Source organism: Pristiophorus japonicus, chromosome 2 (genome assembly GCF_044704955.1).
Source record: "Pristiophorus japonicus isolate sPriJap1 chromosome 2, sPriJap1.hap1, whole genome shotgun sequence".
In the NCBI taxonomy this organism is placed as follows: domain Eukaryota; kingdom Metazoa; phylum Chordata; class Chondrichthyes; family Pristiophoridae; genus Pristiophorus; species Pristiophorus japonicus.
Window position 1 is genome coordinate 9,394,820 of NC_091978.1, and position 19,334 is coordinate 9,414,153.

The following is a 19,334-nucleotide window of genomic DNA, read 5'->3' on the forward strand; positions in this document are numbered from 1 at the left end:
TCAAGAGGGCAGAATTAGAGGAGCGCAGACATCTCGGGGGGGTTGTGGGGCTGGAGGAGATTACAGAGATAGGGAGGGGCGAGGCCATGGAGGAATGTGAAAACAAAGATGAGAATTTTGAAATCGAGGCGTTGATTAAGCGGGAGCCAACGTAGGTCAGCGAGCACAGGGGTGATGGGTGAGCGGGACTTGGTGCGAGTTAGGACACGGGCAGCCGAGTTTTGGATCGAGGCAGAGATCAGAGTTCAATTCTTCTCCTGACCGCTTGGGTTCAATCACCCCTTAGAACAGGGCACAGCGTGAAGTCATATTAACTCGTTAAATCATAAAGGCTCATTTCCATGTTACAGTAATAAAGACGTATGGTACCGTTCAGGAAACGCTGTTGATTTTCCAGTGATGTGCAAACCCTTTCACTCTGCAACCACTTTGCTTCTCATTGAAACACTACGGCACTATTTTGAAGAAGAGCAGGGAAGTTATCCCCGATGTCCTGGGGCCAATATTTATCCCTCAATCAGCATCACTAAAAAACAGATTATTTGGTCATTATCACATTGCTGTTTGTGGGAGCTTGCTGTGCACATACTAGCCGCCGCGTTTCCCACATTACAACAGTGACTGCGCTTCAAAATAGTACTTCACTGGCTGTAAAGCACTTTGGGACGTCCGGTGGTTGGTGAAAGGCGCTATAGAAATGCAAGTCTTTCTTTCTTTCTGCAGCGTAACAGCAACAGCAGCTGTGCAGGACACGGCCGTTTAAACATTCTCGACGTTCTTGCTGGAGCGCAGTGTGCAAAAACCTGTGGATGTGGGCACGGAACCAAACTGTGGTTTTCCAAATCTTTGTGGTATGTGCAGATTCCGTCTTTAACTGCGATTGTGTGGCCACCTCTAGCTGACCTTTTCACCTTCCTTTCACTTGAATTAGATTCCCCTGTTCATTTTTTCATGCAACACACACACACACAAAAAAAAACTCTTGCGGCTTAAGTTCGAGATGAGTTCAGAATATTTGATTGAACTCTTCCAGCCCATTGACCCAATGACATTTGGAGATGCCTCTTCATCTAGAACTTAATTTGTTCCTTTAAATAAAAGTTTGTTTTTTTGTAGCTATGATACCGTAGATAAAATAAATCTAGAAACTACTATTGCAACAATGGGCTGGATGTTAAGAGCCATTCAGCCAATGGGCAGATAATCGGGAACAGGGCAGGTAATTGTGATTCGAACTATTTGCTCACTTGGAGCAAATTTTATTTATATTTTTATTTATTCACGGGCATCGCTGGCAAGGCCAGCATTTATTGTCCATCCTTAATTGCCCCTTGAGAAGGTGGTGGTGAGCCGCCTTCTTGAACCGCTGCAGTCCGTGTGGTGAAGGTGCTCCCACAGTGCTGTTAGGGAGGGAGTTCCAGGATTGTGACCCAGCGACGATGAAGGAACGGCGATGATTGGGCTGAATGGCTTGTTTGCACTTGTAATTTCTATGTGTGTCTATGCACCTGGCTCATGAATATAACTATTTGTTTTAAATGGGTTTAACCTCCATTAAAAAAATTTTGTGATCCAATCAGCACTGGTCGTATATCCACCACAACTAGATTAGACAAAATGTGGAAACATAGGGGGAGAAATTCGGCTGCTTTGTGCCTCCCATTAGTGCCTGTGTGGGGCGCTAAGGGGTTACCGTCTGGGCACGGCGAATTCACCAACACCCGCGAATTTGCCTGGCGGTTTTGCGTTGGCGCTAACACTTACCGCCTCGGTCTCTTGTGCCCTGCAGATCGTGAGGTCATACGGCGCGCAGCACCCTGTTACTGCCCCGGATGTGATATTCGCTCCCGCCCTCCGCAGCACCGCCGGGCGTCAACAACGGCGAGCAACAACAGGAGGTGCTGTCACCTTGGCCGGCCACTTGGGGAGCGCTAATTATAGGCAGTGGTGGTCAGGTCGGGCAAACTTCATTCTTCGCACCAATCTGGTGCCTGCTGAATGTTTCTGACGGCTCATTGCTGTGCGATGTCTCAGCCGTCCAGTCTCCGAGAGTGATCAGGGCTGTAATGGAGGTCGCGCAGGTCCGGTGGCCTCACAGAAGAAGAAGGTTGCAAACTATCACTGGCCCTTCCCTTTGAGCGAGGGAAGGGACTTCTGCTGGAGAGCAGCGCTGCACGGAACATTACTCAACACTCTGCTGCTACCGCGCCTCTGATACACTTTAACGCTCCAAGGGAAGTGGTAGCGCTTGTTTTAGCACTCCACTACCCTCTTGGAGCGCTTAAGCTGAGGTTCCCGAGATGGAAAAATGATTATCGCCCGTCGATATTTTTCAAAAGTCATCACCCCAAATGGGGCACAATGTCATTTCTAGCTCATAGTGGATACCGAGATAGTTGTGAAGTGGCACACGGCCTCTATTCCACTCTCTCTGTGATTGAAAGGCTGCATTGGAGGGAGCAGCGTGCGGTGGCCCGGCCCGGAAATTGGCACGGTCCCGGCCTGCAAGACCATCATCAGGCCGGGGCCATTGGAGGGAGCAGTGTGCGGCAGTATACCACTGCAGGGAGCAACACGTGCTGCTGCAGGAGGGCGACGGCTACAAAGCCAGGTCACTGATTGCAGTGCGGGCAGTACAACAGGAGGGGCGAAGGAGCGGCAAGAGTCCGCAGAGGGAAGTGACCGAGGCCCAGGAGAGGCGTGAATCTGGGGCCCAGAAGAAGTGAGGGCTCAAGGGCAGCACGGGCCAGCCCACACTGCGATAGGTGTGCACGCTCGGTCTGTGCAGCAGAGCAGGTCTCCAGTTAATCTTGGGTAATCCTTGCCACTGGACCAAGACCTAGCTCTGTCAAGCCCGTGTGGTGGCTGGTGTGCAACGGTCACCCCATGTTAAAAAAATCCACGCACAGGCATCTTCCACCTTTCAGGATGTAGTTCGGGATCTGGAATATTAGGTCCTTCATTGAAACACCTGTGAACTCATCCCTTTTAGGCGTGGAAGCAAGTCATCCTCGCTTCGAGGGACCGCCTATGATGATGATGATTCCCCTCTGATCCCTGCTTCAATTCATGTTGATGTTGAGAAGCTGGGATTTGTTCTCCTTCAAGGAGAGATGGTTAAGGGGAGATTTAATAGAGGTGTTCAAAATTATGAGGGTTTTTAATGGAGTAAACAAGGACAAACTGTTTCCACTGGCAGGAGGATCGGTAACCAGAGGACACGGATTTAAGGCGATTGGCAAAAGAACCAGAGGCGAGATGAGGAGAATTTTTTTTACGCAGCGAGTTGTTGTGATCTGGAACGCGCTGCCTGAAAGGGCGGTGGAACTTTCAAAAGTGAATTGGATAAATACTGAAAAGGAGACATTTGCAGGACTATGGGGAGCGAGCAGGGGGGAGTGGGATTAATTGGATCGCTCTTTCGCAGAGCCGGCACAGGCACAATGGGCCGAATGGCTTCCTTCTGTGCTGTATGAAGTAACAGCCCGATGCTAGCTTGTCTATTGGTGCTGTTACGGAAACCTGTTTCCCTTGTACTCTTTGGTCCATGCTAAATTTTCATTACTTCTATTTTCCACCGCTCAAAATGGCACGTAAAGAAATGCATTTATTTAGTAGCATCCATGCATCCAGAAGCTCTTTGAGTTAGTTAATTGCTTTTGGAGTGTCGTCACTGTCGGGAAATGGAGCAGCCAATTTGTGCACAGCAAGGTCCAAGTATCTGTTTTGGGTGATGTCGGCTGAGGAATGAACTTTGCCTGGGATACTGGGAGAACTCCCTTGCTCTTCTTCAAAATAGTGCCATGGGATCTTGTATGTCCAGCTGAGGGGCTTCAGAGTGGGACTTGAATCCGCAACCTTCTGACGTCCACCTGAGAGGGCAGACAGGGCTTCAGATTAACGTTTCATCCGAAAGAAGGCGCCTCCGACAGTGCTGCACTCCCTCAGTACTGCACTGGGAGTGTCAGCATAAATTTTGTGCTCAAGTCTCTGGAGTGGGACTCGAACCCACAACCTTCTGACTCAGAGGCGAGAGAGTGCTGCCCACTGACCCAAGCTGACACTTGCAATATTAGTAAATGAATGTAAAAAAAACATTCACGCTCGATTATCACAAAGAGCCAATTCTAGGTTAATACCTTTTCCACAAACTATTCAAAATAAAATGTACTTCATCCCACTTCCAGGGTTAGGTGTTGGGTTTTTCAAACATTCGGGCTCTCCAGTTTGAATCTCCATCCTCCTCCACCACCACCACCAAGAGTTTAACACAAGTAATCCCTTTGATCACGGACTCACAGTACGTTTACTCCAGCCCAGCTGTTCAATAGAGCATCAGTGTTGCCAGGAAGTTAGCAAAGTCTTGTGCAAACAACTGGCACCATGTGCAAGAATTCCACACTCCTGTAATCCCACAGGGAGGGGAAGGGGCTGTGAAGATTCACTGACACTGGGAGAGTCCCACAGGGAGGAGAAGGGGATGTGAAGATTCACTGACACTGGGAGAGTCCCACAGGGAGGAGAAGGGGGTGTGAAGAGTCACTTTTTAAGAAAGGCGGAAGAGAGAAAGCGGGTAATTATAGACCGGTTAGCCTGACATCAGTAGTGGGCAAAATGTTGGAATCAATTATTAAAGATGTAATAGCAGCGCATTTGGAAAGCAGTGACAGGATCGGTCCAAGTCAGCATGGATTTATGAAAGGGAAATCATGTTTGACAAATCTTCTAGAATTTTTTGAGGATGTAACTAGTAGAGTGGACAAGGGAGAACCAGTGGATGTGGTGTATTTGGACTTTCAAAAGGCTTTTGACAAGGTCCCACAAAAGAGACTGGTGTGCAAAATTAAAGCGCATGGTATTGGGGGTAATGTACTGACGTGGATAGAGAATTGGTTGGCAGACAGGAAGCAGAGAGTCAGGATAAACGGGTCCTTTTCAGAATGGCAGGCAGTGACTAGTGGGGTGCCGCAGGGCTCAGTGCTGGGACCCCAGCTATTTACAATATACATTAATGATTTAGATGAAGGAATTGAGTGTAAGATCTCCATGTTTGCAGATGACACTAAGCTGGGTGGCGGTGTGAGCTGTGAGGAGGACGCTAAGAGGTGACTTGGACAGGTTAGGTGAGTGGGCAAACGCATGGCAGATGCAGTATAATGTGGATAAATGTGAAACATAGAAACATAGAAACATAGAAAATAGGTGCAGGAGCAGGCCATTCAGCCCTTCTAGCCTGCACCGCCATTCAATGAGTTCATGGCTGAACATGAAACTTCAGTACCCCCTTCCTGCTTTCTCGCCATAACCCTTGATCCCCCGAGTAGTAAGGACTTCATCTAACTCCCTTTTGAATATATTTAGTGAATTGGCCTCAACTACTTTCTGTGGTAGAGAATTCCACAGGTTCACCACTCTCTGGGTGAAGAAGTTTCTCCTCATCTCGGTCCTAAATGGCTTACCCCTTATCCTCAGACTGTGACCCCTGGTTCTGGACTTCCCCAACATTGGGAACATTCTTTCTGCATCTAACCTGTCTAAACCCGTCAGAATTTTAAACGTTTCTATGAGGTCCCCTCTCATTCTTCTGAACTCCAGTGAATACAAGCCCAATTGATCCAATCTTTCTTGATAGGTCAGTCCCGCCATCCCGGGAATCAGTCTGGTGAACCTTCGCTGCACTCCCTCAATAGCAAGAATGTCCTTCCTCAAGTTAGGAGACCAAAACTGTACACAATACTCCAGGTGTGGCCTCACCAAGGCCCTGTACAACTGTAGCAACACCTCCCTGCCCCTGTATTCAAATCCCCTCGCTATGAAGGCCAACATGCCATTTGCTTTCTTAACCGCCTGCTGTACCTGCATGCCAACCTTCAATGACTGATGTACCATGACACCCAGGTCTCGTTGCACCTTCCCTTTTCCTAATCTGTCACCATTCAGATAATAGTCTGTCTCTCTGTTTTTACCACCAAAGTGGATAACCTCACATTTATCCACATTATACTTCATCTGCCATGCATTTGCCCACTCACCTAACCTATCCAAGTCACTCTGCAGCCTAATAGCATCCTCCTCGCAGCTCACACTGCCACCCAACTTAGTATCATCCGCAAATTTGGAGATACTGCATTTAATCCCCTCGTCTAAATCATTAATGTACAATGTAAACAGCTGGGGCCCCAGCACAGAACCTTGCGGCACTCCACTAGTCACTGCCTGCCATTCTGAAAAGTACCCGTTTACTCCTACTCTTTGCTTCCTGTCTGACAACCAGTTCTCAATCCACGTCAGCACACTACCCCCAATCCCATGTGCTTTAACTTTGCACATTAATCTCTTGTGTGGGACCTTGTCGAAAGCCTTCTGAAAGTCCAAATATACCACATCAACTGGTTCTCCTTTGTCCACTTTACTGGAAACATCCTCAAAAAATTCCAGAAGATTTGTCAAGCATGATTTCCCTTTCACAAATCCATGCTGACTTGGACCTATCATGTCACCATTTTCCAGATGCACTGCTATGACATCCTTAATAATTGATTCCATCATTTTACCCACTACTGAGGTCAGGCTGACCGGTCTATAATTCCCTGTTTTCTCTCTCCCTCCTTTTTTAAAAAGTGGGGTTACATTGGCTACCCTCCACTCCATAGGAACTGATCCAGAGTCAATGGAATGTTGGAAAATGACTGTCAATGCATCCGCTATTTCCAAGGCCACCTCCTTAAGTACTCTAGGATGCAGGCCATCAGGCCCTGGGGATTTATCTGCCTTCAATCCCATCAATTTCCCCAACACAATTTCCCGACTAATAAAGATTTCCCTCAGTTCCTCTTCCTTACTAGACCCTCTGACCCCTTTTATATCCGGAAGGTTGTTTGTATCCTCCTTAGTGAATACCGAACCAAAGTACTTGTTCAATTGATCCGCCATTTCTTTGTTCCCCGTTATGACTTCCCCTGATTCTGACTGCAGGGGACCTACGTTTGTCTTCACCAACCTTTTTCTCTTTACATACCTATAGAAACTTTTGCAATCCGCCTTAATGTTCCCTGCAAGCTTCTTCTCGTACTCCATTTTCCCTGTCCTAATCAAACCCTTTGTCCTCCTCTGCTGAGTTCTAAATTTCTCCCAGTCCCCAGGTTCGCTGCTATTTCTGGCCAATTTGTATGCCACTTCCTTGGCTTTAATACTATCCCTGATTTCCCTAGATAGCCACGGTTGAGCCACCTTCCCCTTTTTATTTTTACGCCAGACAGGAATGTACAATTGTTGTACTTCATCCATGCGGTCTCTAAATGTCTGCCATTGCCCATCCACAGTCAACCCCCTAAGTATCATTCGCCAATCTATCCTAGCCAATTCTCGCCTCATACCTTCAAAGTTACCCTTCTTTAAGTTCTGGACCATGGTCTCTGAAATTACTGTTTCATTCTCCATCCTAATGCAGAATTCCACCATATTATGGTCACTCTTCCCCAAGGGGCCTCGCACAATGAGATTGCTAATTAATCCTCTCTCATTACACAACACCCAGTCTAAGATGGCCTCCCCCCTAGTTGGTTCCTCAACATATTGGTCTAGAAAACCATCCCTTATGCACTCCAGGAAATCCTCCTCCACCGTATTGCTTCCAGTTTGGCTAGCCCAATCTATGTGCATATTAAAGTCACCCATTATAACTGCTACACCTTTATTGCATGCACCCCTAATTTCCTGTTTGATGCCCTCCCCAACATCCCTATTACTGTTTGGAGGTCTGTACACAACTCCTACTAACGTTTTTTGCCCTTTGGTGTTCTGCAGCTCTACCCATATAGATTCCACATCATCCAAGCTAATGTCTTTCCTAACTATTGCATTAATCTCCTCTTTAACCAGCATTGCTACCCCACCTCCTTTTCCTTTTATTCTATCCTTCCTGAATGTTGAATACCCCTGAATGTTGAGTTCCCAGCCCTGATCATCCTGGAGCCACGTCTCCGTAATCCCAATCACATCATATTTGTTAACATCTATTTGCACAATTAATTCATCCACCTTATTGCGGATACTCCTTGCATTAAGACACAAAGCCTTCAGGCTTGTTTTATTAACACCCTTTGTCCTTTTAGAATTTTGCTGTACAGTGGCCCTTTTTGTTCTTTGCCTTGGGTTTCTCTGCCCTACACTTTTCCTCATCTCCTTTCTGTCTTTTTCTTTTGGCTCCTTTTTGTTTCCCTCTGTCTCCCTGCATTGGTTCCCATCCCCCTGCCATATTAGTTTAAATCCTCCCCAACAGCACTAGCAAACACTCCCCCGAGGACATTGGTTCCAGTCCTGCCCAGGTGCAGACCGTCCGGTTTGTACTGGTCCCACCTCCCCCAGAACCGGTCCCAATGCCCCAGGAATTTGAATCCCTCCCTGCTGCACCACTGCTCAAGCCACGTATTCATCTGCGCTATCCTGCGATTCCTACTCTGACTATCACGTGGCACTGGTAGCAATCCCGAGATTACTACTTTTGAGGTCCTACTTTTTAATTTAGCTCCTAGCTCCTTAAATTCGTTTCGTAGGACCTCATCCCTTTTTTTGCCTATGTCGTTGGTACCAATGTGCACCACGACAACTGGCTGTTCTCCCTCCCATTTCAGAATGTCCTGCACTCGCTCCGAGACATCCTTGACCCTTGCACCAGGGAGGCAACATACCATCCTGGAGTCTCGGTTGCGGCCGCAGAAACGCCTATCTATTCCCCTCACAATTGAATCCCCTATCACTATCGCTCTCCCACTCTTTTTCTTGCCCTCCTGTGCAGCAGAGCCAGCCACGGTGCCATGAACTTGGCTGCTGCTGCCCTCCCCTGATGAGTCATTCCCCTCAACAGTACCCAAAGCGGTGTATCTGTTTTGAAGTTATCCACTTTGGTGGCAAAAACACGAAGGCAGAATATTATCTGAATGATGACAGATTAGGAAAAGGGGAGGTGCAACGAGACCTGGGTGTCATGGTTCATCAGACATTGAAAGTTGGCATGCAGGTGCAGCAGGCGGTGAAGAAGGCAAATGGTATGTAGCTAGGGGATTTGAGTATAGGAGCAGGGAGGTCTTACTGCAGTTGTACAGGGCCTTAGTGAGGCCTCACCTGGAATATTGTGTTCAGTTTTGGTCTCCTAATCTGAGGAAAGATGTTCTTGCTATTGAGGGAGTGCAGCGAAGGTTCACCAGACTGATTCCCGGGATGGCAGGACTGACATACGAGGAGAGACTGGATCGACTAGGCCTGTGGTCTCTGAAGTTTAGAAGGATGAGAGGGGATCTCATAGAAATATATAAAATTCTGACGGGACTGGACAGGTTAGATGCAGGAAGAATGTTCCCGATGTTGGGGAAATCCAGAACCAAGGGACTTAGGCTAAGGATAAGGGGTAAGCTATTTCGGACTGAGATGAGGAGAAACTTCTTCACTCAGAGCTGTGAACCTGTGGAATTCCCTACCGCAGAGAGTTGTTGATGCCAGTTCACTGGATATATTCAAGAGGGAGTTAGATATGGCCCTTACGGCTAAAGGGATCAAAGGGTGTGGAGAGAAAGCAGGAAAGGGGTACAGAGGTGAATGATCTGCCATGATCTTATTGAATGGTGATGCAGGCTCGAAGGGCTGAATGGCCTACTCCTGCACCTATTTTCTATGTTTCTATGACACTGGGAGAGTCCCACCGGGATGAGAAGGGGGTGTGAAGATTCACTGACACTGGGAGAGTCTCACAGGCAAGGTAATTGTAACGTGAAGTTTACTGCTGGCTTTTGTACAAAAATATTAGACAGAATATCACGATAAATATACCAAGAAGAAATACAGTTCATTTTAACCCGGCTCATTTTTGCCCTGAAGCATTTCTGTGAAATAAACATTTACAGCAATAATCTTTATGAATCTATTACAGTTACATCGTGTGCCATGTTGAATGAATTCTATATTCTATGTGGACAGAATATTGAATTACAGAAGGATTAGATTCAAACTGCTTTCATGTGGTGAGAGGCACAATTCATCAAGCTCCAACCGAAGCACTTTCCTGGTCGTTTTCGACTGTTTGAATTTTTATGCTTACAAACACTCCCAGGGCAGGTGCAGCACGGGTTAGATACAGAGTAAAGCTCCCTCTACACTGTCCCATCACACACTCCCAGGGCAGGTACAGGGGGTTAGATACAGAGTAAAGCTCCCTCTACACTGTCCCATCAAACACTCCCAGGGCAGGTACAGCACGGGTTAGATACAGAGTAAAGCTCCCTCTACACTGTCCCATCAAACACTCCCAGGGCAGGTACAGCATGGGGTTAGATACAGAGTAAAGCTCCCTCTACACTGTCCCATCAAACACTCCCAGGGCAGGTACAGCACGGGTTAGATACAGAGTAAAGCTCCCTCTACGCTGTCCCATCAAACACTCCCAAAGCAGGTACAGCACGGGTTAGATACAGAGTAAAGCTCCCTCTACATTGTCCCATCAAACACTCCCAGGGCAGATGCAGCACGGGTTAGATACAGAGTAAAGCTCCCTCTACACTGTCCCATCAAACACTCCCAGGGCAGGTACAGCACGGGTTAGATACAGAGTAAAGCTCCCTCTACACTGCCCCATCAAACACTCCCAGGGCAGGTACAACACGGGTTAGATACAGAGTAAAGCTCCCTCTACACTGCCCCATCAAACACTCCCAGGGCAGGTACAGCACGGGTTTGAGCAGATTAAGCTCCCTCTACACTGAACCTCAGCCATAACCTCAAAAGAGCATCCCGCACTATACCAGTGAAGCTTTTGCTAGTTTCTGTAGCAGCTATCCTGTGTGCTTAGTGAGAATGGCAATTAGTGCTGAATTAAGAACAGTGTTGAGCAGTGGATCCTCGGAGCTGGTTTCAGACTGTCAGATTTTGTTTTATATTGGAGCATTCCAGCAGTTTAGTCTGGTTTGGTTTGAGATCCAGCTCTGACACAGTGGAGCTAAAATTGGTCCGAGGGAGCCTGAAATAGGTTCAATGGTATATTGGGTTGAGCGATTTTCAGGCCTTCATGGCAGCCGCCTAAAACAGACATCAGGCCCTGTGAATATGCGAATTATCGGCCTGTTTGGGGACCTTACCATAAAATCTGACCTTAACAACGTGTATTTATATAGCACCTTTAACGTAGTGAAACGTCCCCAGGCGCTTCACAGGAGTGTTATGAGATTAAAAAGTTGACTCTGAGGCACAGAAGGAGAAATTAGGGCAGGTGACCAAAAGCTTGGTCAAAGATGTAGGTTTTAAGGAGTGTCTTGAAGGAGGAAAGAGAGGTGGAGAGGTTTAGGGAGGGAGTTCCAGAGTTTAGGACCTCGGCAACAGAAGGCACGGCCAGCGATGTTTGAGCGATTATAATCAGCGATGGTCAGCGGGGCCTCAGGTGGCCGCAAGCAAAAGGGTGAGCGCATTTTTTTTTAAACCTACCTTCATGTGGAGCCAGGGAGGTGGTGGTGGGGTTGGGGAGGGAGGAAGATGGGGAGTGGCGGGGGGGTGGGAGGGAATGCTCGTCCCATCTTCACTTTGCTCCCGAGGTCCGTTGTCGGGCCCCGATCACCCCACTATCACCCCTCTCCGCTCCCGCGCCAGGCCAGGCAGCTGGCCCAACTTCACCGACGGCAAAACGGCGAGCTGCCTTTTGGTCCCTCCCCACCCCCCCCACAGCTCGCCAGTGACACGCCCGGTGAGGCCAAGACCAATTATCCCCGTAATTTTATTTGGCACCGCGCGCCCCTTTTAGGCCGAGGTCCGATTTCCCGCGAGCCTCGTTCCCCCGCACTCTGCCTTTTTCAGGCCCAGACCAATTTCTGGCCCAATGTCTAACCCAATTCACCCCTCACCGTTCGAAACGTCGGAAGAATATGACCCAGTTGATCTATTGGAGTGGCACGTTGTCATTTCTTCCCCCCCCACCCCTCTGCCGCCCCCCCTGCAGGATCCTGGGTTTGGATCCGGTCTAGAGTGACAAGATTAAAGTCTCGTCTCTCTTGCTGGCTATGAATTCCTATCAATCTCCCTTGGCTCACTGCTCGAGTCACTTCAATCGCAGTAATTGGATGCATGAACGGAGTAAGAAAGAACCATCTTGCATTCATCAAACATCTTTCACGTGCTCACGATGCCTCAAAGCACCCCACAGCCAATGAATTGCTTTGGGAGTGCAGTCGCTGTAGCAATGTTAGGCTAACGCAGCAGGCGGATTGTGCAAAGGAAGGAGCCACAGGCAGCAGTGAAATAAAAGACCAGATAATCTGTTTATGCCGCGGGTTGATGGGAGGCATGTTGGCCAAGACACCAGCAGAGCTTCCCTCCGATTCTTTGTACAGTTCCATTTACATCCACCTGAGAGAGCTGATGGGGCCCATTTCATCCAAATGACTGCACCTCTGACAGTGCAGCGCTCCCTCAGTGCTCATTTAAGTGTCAGCCTAGATTGTGCGCTCAAGTCGCGGAATAGGGATTAAATTTACGGACCTGTTGACAGGTGATAAGACATACATTTATTTCGTGGCTTCCATGACCTCAGGATGTCTCAAAGCGCTTTACAGCCGATGAAGTACTTTCGGAGTGTAGTCACTGTGGTAATGTAGGAAAAGCAGCAGCCAAATTGCGCACAGCAAGCTCCCACAAACAGCAATGTGATAATGACCAGATCATCTGTTTTTTTTATTTAAGTGATGTTGACTGATGGATAAATATTGACCAGGACACCAATACAAGACCAGATAATCTGTTTATGCAGCGGGATTGATGGAGACATGTTGGCCAAGACACCAGCAGAGCTTCCCTCCTATTCTTTGTACAGTTCCATTTACATTCACCTAAGAGAGCAGATGGGGCCCTCGGTTTAACATCTCATCCAAATGACTGCATCTCTGACAGTGCAGCGCTCTCTCAGTGTTCAAGTGAGTGTTCAATTGAACCAAACTGACACTCGATGCGAACATCATTCTTTTTGTCATCATCTGAGACATGAGGGGGCCGAAATTGTCCCCCGACTGGAAGGGGGCGCACCCACCATTTTTAAAGCTTTTTCTCCGCCCCAATCCATGGGGTGGAGAGTGGAGCGAAACTGAGCTCGTTACAGTTTTTTCCTTCTTCCGGGCGTGGATCGGGGCGGGCGTCGGTCGGCATCATCAGCGTCACGCTGACGCGGAGCGACATCCATCCCCTTCAGTCAAAGGGGAGGGCCGCTTCGAACTCTGCAGCCAGGTGAGTGGCGCCCATTGGGCCAATAGGGAGGCTTTCGGCCGGGCCAGCGGCCTGTTGGCGGCCTGCTGAACCCATGGCCGCCATCGTCGGTCCGACCTCGGAGTCAGCTGACAATTAGCAGAAAATGGCGGCCGCAGAAGTGCACCCTCCCCTTCAAGTGCGGATGTGCCACCCAGCCATGGGCAGTTCCCCGCAGGGCGGAAAGCTGTCAGGGCACCGGGCGGTGGTCGAGCCGCTCCCGCAGGGTTAATTTCCCACGTGGGGCGGAAAAGGGGGTCGCCGCCAGTCGGTAAGGGGGTCGACAACACCGGCAGAGCGGGAACGTCCACTGCCCCCCCAAAGAAATGAGGGCAACGTTGCGATTGTTGGTGACTCCGCGGCGACCGAGCGGAGGGTGCTTTCCACACCGGCAGTGATGGCTCTCAAAAGGAGCAATTTTGGCCCCGACTTGTGGCGAGCCTAACGTGCTCGGGTGGAACAGGTGATTTTGTACCTATGGCTGCCAAAGCTCTCCACCACGGTGGGGGAGGGGGGGGGGGGGCGCGTTTTCCTCACCTCATAACCTGAGTCTGTTGTAGATTCATTGATAGAGATCGATTGCTGTGATTGGTCAAGAACTCCATTATCGTTGTATCATGTGACTAGCAGGATGGTAGAAGGTGAACTACATGGACCCTGGGTCTTTTTTTGTCTAGCAATCCTGATATATTCTGATCAGGGGCATGTATATATTGTGCTGGACAATGCATCGCAGTTTTGTGGGACAGATGGGCCAATGGGCCTTTTCTTGTCTGTTATTGCCTTGTGTGCGTATGTGTTTGTTAAAAAAACATGTAAAGTGCACAACGTGAGTCAGGTGGATGGTAAAGCTCCCTCAGTTTTACCTCACCAACCACTCTCAGCTCTGCTATATTTGGAAGAGTTAAGATAAACATCTCTTCATAAGTGGTGAGACCACTTTTTAAGATAAATTTAAATTAACAAAGGCAACAAAAGAAAGAAAACTTGGGTTTAAACCCTTGACCTTCTGGATTCTCGGCCACATCCGTTTCTGACAGTGGCCAACAATTAATTGTCCACTTTGGGATGGACGGGTGTTGGGGCGGGCAGCAGGAGAGAACGTGCAAAAACAGAAGAGCACCGCATCGAGAGAACGTAGAATCATAGGGCCCCGAGTTTGGTCAAACCTACGGTCCGCCCATTTTTCGGCGCTCCCCGGGCGGTGGGTGATGTTTATCCGGCCGCTACTGCTGAGGTCGACTGGGTGCGAGTTTCATCCCGATTTTGGCGGCCGGCAGCGAGAGTCGGCGGACGGTAGTGGCAGGCAGCGGCAGTCGGTGCAGGCCTCTCGACTCGGGAAACATCGGAGGCCGTGCACCGCGCATGCCCGAGATTTGGATTTTTCCCCCCCCCCCGCAGTTTCTTTTGCCTGATGACATCACTTTTCCCGCGATTGGGGCCTGAGGGCTCAGCTGCACATGTGCATAAAACCTCGTTACTCACTTGCACCCGACAGTTGCAGAGGGGAGTGATCTCATCATCATAGGCGCTCCCTCGAAACGAGGATGACTTGCTTCCACGCCAAAAAGGGATGAGTTCACAGGTGTTTCAATGAAGGGCCTAATATTCCGGAACCCGAACTACATCCTGAAGGGTGGAAGATGCCTGTTGGTGGATTTTTTTAATGTGTAGTGACCGTTGCACACCAGCCACCACACGGGCTTGACAGAGCTCGGTCTTAGTCCAGTGGCAAGGATTGACCAAGACCGATATGAGGAGAAACTTCTTCACTCATAGAGTTGTTTACCTGTGGAATTCTCTACCGCAGAGAGTTGTTGATGCCAGTTCATTAGATATATTCAAGAGGGTGTTAGATGTGGCCCTTACGGCTAAAGGGATCAAGGGGTATGGAGAGAAAGCAGGAAAGGGGTACTGAGGTGAATGATCAGCCATGATCTTATTCAACGGTGGTGCAGGCTCGAAGGGCCAAATGGCCTTCTCCTGCACCTATTTTCTATGTTTCTATGTTTCTAAGACAACTGGAGACCAGCTCTGCTGCACGGGCCTAGTGCGCACACATATCGCATTAGAGGGAGCAGCGCGTGCTACTGCAGGAGGGCGACGGCTGTGAAGAGGGCGACTGGATTCGACGTTCCATAACCCAGGTCGGTGATTGGAGCATGGGCAGGTCCAGCAGGAGTGGCGAGGTCAGGGCGAAGGAGCAGCGAGAGTTCGAAGAGGGGTGTGATCGGGGCCCAGGAGAGGCGTGAGTTCTGGACCCGGGGCAGCAGGGGCCAGCCCACACTGCGATATGGGGTGATCTATAGAGAGAGAGTCAACAGATTCATCAGCCATTCAACTTGCAAACCTCTCAAGAGAGGTGAAAAAGCTGCCAGGACGTCCAATGCAGGGAGGCTCAGAGCTCCCTGGCTTACTGATGGTGAGCTGGAGGTACTTGTCTTTGAGGTGGAGCGCCGTTACAGAGACCTCACCCGGGATGGTTGTGGCAAGCCAGCACCGCCCCAACATAAACGCGTTTGGCGGGAGATTGGGGAGGCCGTGTCCACAGTGGGCACCGTGGTTCGTGATGGAGACCAGTGTAGGAAGAGATGGAACGATGTAATAACGGCAGCAAGAGAATTATTGTTGCACTCCCGTACTACTCCAAAAGTATTTGTGGCCGTTGTGTGTGTGCGTGTGTGTGCGTGTGTGTGTGAGTGTGCGTTGCATGTGCAAACTGGTTAAAGCTTGAACTTTTACTTCTGCAGAAGAAAACAGCCAATGCCTCAAAGCAGTGTGGCACGGGAGGGGGCCCATCAGAGGTCATCGAAGTGACTGACATCGAGGAGCGTGCCTTGACGTTAGTGGGTGACCACTCCCGTGCCACCACACATGGTGGTGCCGCTCCCGTGCCACAGCATGGTAAGTTTATACGACTCTCCGGTCTGTGTTACGCTCATGTCATGCAAGGTCATGTAATGTGATGTAAAATGAATTTTAATGTGCTGTCTGTCGGCCATTTAGGGTGTGGTGCTGTCGCGATGGTAGTCCTAGAAATAAGACTGTGACACGTGACGGTACTCACGTTAGCATGACCAAGCCCCCCTCCCCACCGCTGCTAAACACTGAAATCTTGTACTGAACTTGCAGATGATGAATCAGATAGCAGCAACTTAGGCACCCCATCCTCCTCTGGCACGCAAAGGGCATGTTGAACACCAACTCCATCCACCTTAACCTCATCAGGAGCCCTTTACTCCCTTATCGCTCAAAAATCTGTCTATCTTCGCCTTAAATATATTCAATGACCCAGCCTCCACAGCTCTCTGGGGCAGAGAATTCCACAGATTTACAACCCTCTGAGAGAAGAAATTCCTCCTCAACTCAGTTTTAAATGGGCGGCCCCTTATTCTGAGACTATGTCCCCTAGTTTTAGATTCCCCTATGAGTGGAAATATCCTCTCTGCATCCACCTTGTCGAGCCCCTTCATTATATTACATGTTTCGATAAGATCACCTCTCATTCTTCTGAACTTCAATGTGTTTAGGCCCAATCTACTCAACCTATCCTCATAAGTCAACCCCCTCATCTCTGGAATCAACCTAGTGAACCTTCTCTGAACAGCCTCCAATGCAAGTATTTCCTTCCTTAAATACGGAGACCAAAACTGTGCGCAGTACTCCAGGTGTGGCCTCACCAATACCCTGTACAGTTGTAGCAGGACTTCTCTGCTTTTATACTCTATCCCCCTTGCAATAAAGGCCAACATTCCATTTGCCTTCCTGATCACTTGCTGTACCTGCATACTAACTTTTTGTGTTTCATGCACAAGGACCCCCAGGTCCCTCTGTACTGCAGCACTTTGCAATTTTTCTCCATTTAAATTATAATTTGCTTTTCTATTATTTCTGCCAAACTGGATAACCTCACATTTTCCCACATTATACTCCATCTGCCAAATGTTTGCCCACTCACTTAGCCTGTCTCTATTCCTCTGCAGATTTGTTGTGTCCTCCTCACAATTTGCTTTCCCACCCATCTTTGTATCATCAGCAAATTTGTCTACATTACACTCGGTCCCTTCATCCAAGTCATTAATATAAATTGTATATAGTTGAGGCCCCAGCACCGATCCCTGCGACACCCCACTAGGCACTGTTGCCAACCGGAAAATAACCCATTTATCCCGACTCTCTGTTTTCTGTTCGTTAGCCAATCCTCTATCCATGCTAATATATTACCCTGACCCCGTGAACTTTTATCTTGTGCAGTAACCTTTTATGTGACACCTTATCAAATGCCTTCTGGAAATCCAAATACACCACATCCACTGGTTCTCCCTTATCCACCCTGCTCGTTACATCCTTAAAGAACTCCAGCAAAATTGGAGGCCAGACATTATGGTTGGCATTGGAGTCTATATTTTTTTTAGCTGACACATCGCCGAAGCCCACCCCTAACATTACATGTTATTCAGTCACATTATATAACAGTCAAATTTATATGTACTTGCATCTTCTGTAATTGAGCTAATGTTGTTCTCAAGATCTCATCCTGGCACCAATGAGAAACTTACAGGATTTCATTATTGCCTATATACTTTCACATGAGCTCATAACATCTGTAGACTCACATTGTGTCACTAAATCTCTTCTGTCTGCAAGTGTGTGAAGACCCTTAGAGCACAAGTGCATGCAGCCTTTACTGTATTTCGCAGCTCATTTTCGCTTTCTACCCCACACCTGCCCTTCAACGGAGCAGTTTTCCTTCAATGTGTCAACTTTTTTTGTGCAGTTTTACTTCAATGTGTAAACTTTTTCTGAGCACTTTTCCTTCAATGTGTGAACTTTTTCTGAGGGTGTTATATTATTTCAGCGTTTATGTCTGACCTGGGATGTGCAGCTCTGGACCGCTCTGCGCCATTGTCCCTACCGTCCGCTCAAGAGCCAGGTAAGACCAACTTTTTCCCAACGGTCTTTCTGACGGGCGGTAACAGGATCTTACAGGATGCTAACGAACCAACTTGCATTTTTGCCAACTTCTGCATGGGCGGGCAGTATGCACTACCGCTGGGGTGCTTTCCCGATTAAACTCCTGCCGGGTCGTAAGTCCCGAAGGATTTTCCTCAAAAACATATTTTTTGGCCGGTACCTTAGCAGCTGTGGGCGGTAGCTTGACCAAACTCGGGCCCGTAGAAATTTAAGAAGGCCATTCGGCCCATCGTTTCTGAGCCGGCCAAAAAAGAGCTATCCAGCCTAATCCCACTTTCCAGCTCTTGGTCCGTAGCTCTGTAGGTTACGTCGTTTCAAGTACTTTTTAAATGTGGTGAGGGTTTCTGTCTCTACCACCCTTTCAGGCAGTGAGTTCCAGACCCTCTGGGTGAAAACATTTGCCCTCAAATCCCCTCTAACCCTCCTACAAACTACTTTAAATCTATGCTCCCTGGTTGTTGACCCCTCTGCTACGGGAAAGAGGTCCTTCCTATCCACTCTATCCAGGCCCCTCATAATTTTATACCCCTCAATCCAGTCTCCCCTCAGCCTCCTCTGTTCCAAAGCAAACAACCCCAGCCTATCCAATCTGTTCTCATGGCTAAAATTCTCCAGTCCGGGCAACATCCTCGTAAATCTCCTCTGTACCCTCTCCAGTGCAACAAGGAGAGAAGAACATGGAGGGAATGGCAAGTATGGAAAGGACAATGGGAAACAGATTAGATTGAAATATATATATATAAAGGAAGGAACACCGAAGAATGGGAAGTGAGTCAACACTTTGGAATTCCCTATGCGGACAGAGGGTGTTACTGACCGTACAATAAGGGCAGGAAAGCTCACTGCGATCGCAACAAGACGGTCGAGGGGAACGTTTAACATCTTAAGTAAATCGTCAAAGGGGGGAAAAAAATAATAATGTTTTGAAAGTAAACACATAGTTTTGGTTACCCACATTTCCTTCCACATTTAGTACCAAAAAAATAACATCAGAGTTTTATTTTGTAAGTGACGTTTCCCACAGTGCAAACCTGACTTTGGTTAAAGTCCATCTGGGTTTATATTCTTTGGTTCTGGAGCCCTCTTGC

At 48.4% G+C, this 19,334-nt stretch overlaps 1 protein-coding gene across 5 annotated transcripts in view; it reads right to left on the minus strand.

Annotated features, from left to right (window-relative positions):
• LOC139235688 (exocyst complex component 6B-like) overlaps nucleotides 1-19,334 on the minus strand; it is a 780,151-nt gene that overhangs the window by 103,232 nt on the left and 657,585 nt on the right. For 2 of the 5 annotated variants that reach the window (XM_070866759.1, XM_070866746.1), the window contains one exon: nucleotides 3,805-3,872. The exons of the other annotated variants lie outside the window; for them this stretch is intronic. Coding sequence is in view for 1 of the 2 variants with exons in the window: in XM_070866746.1 (XP_070722847.1) it covers nucleotides 3,834-3,872 (39 nt within the window). In the remaining variant the exon portion in view is untranslated. Of the gene's footprint in view, nucleotides 1-3,804; nucleotides 3,873-19,334 lie in introns of those variants that run through there. 5 annotated transcript variants of the gene reach the window in all.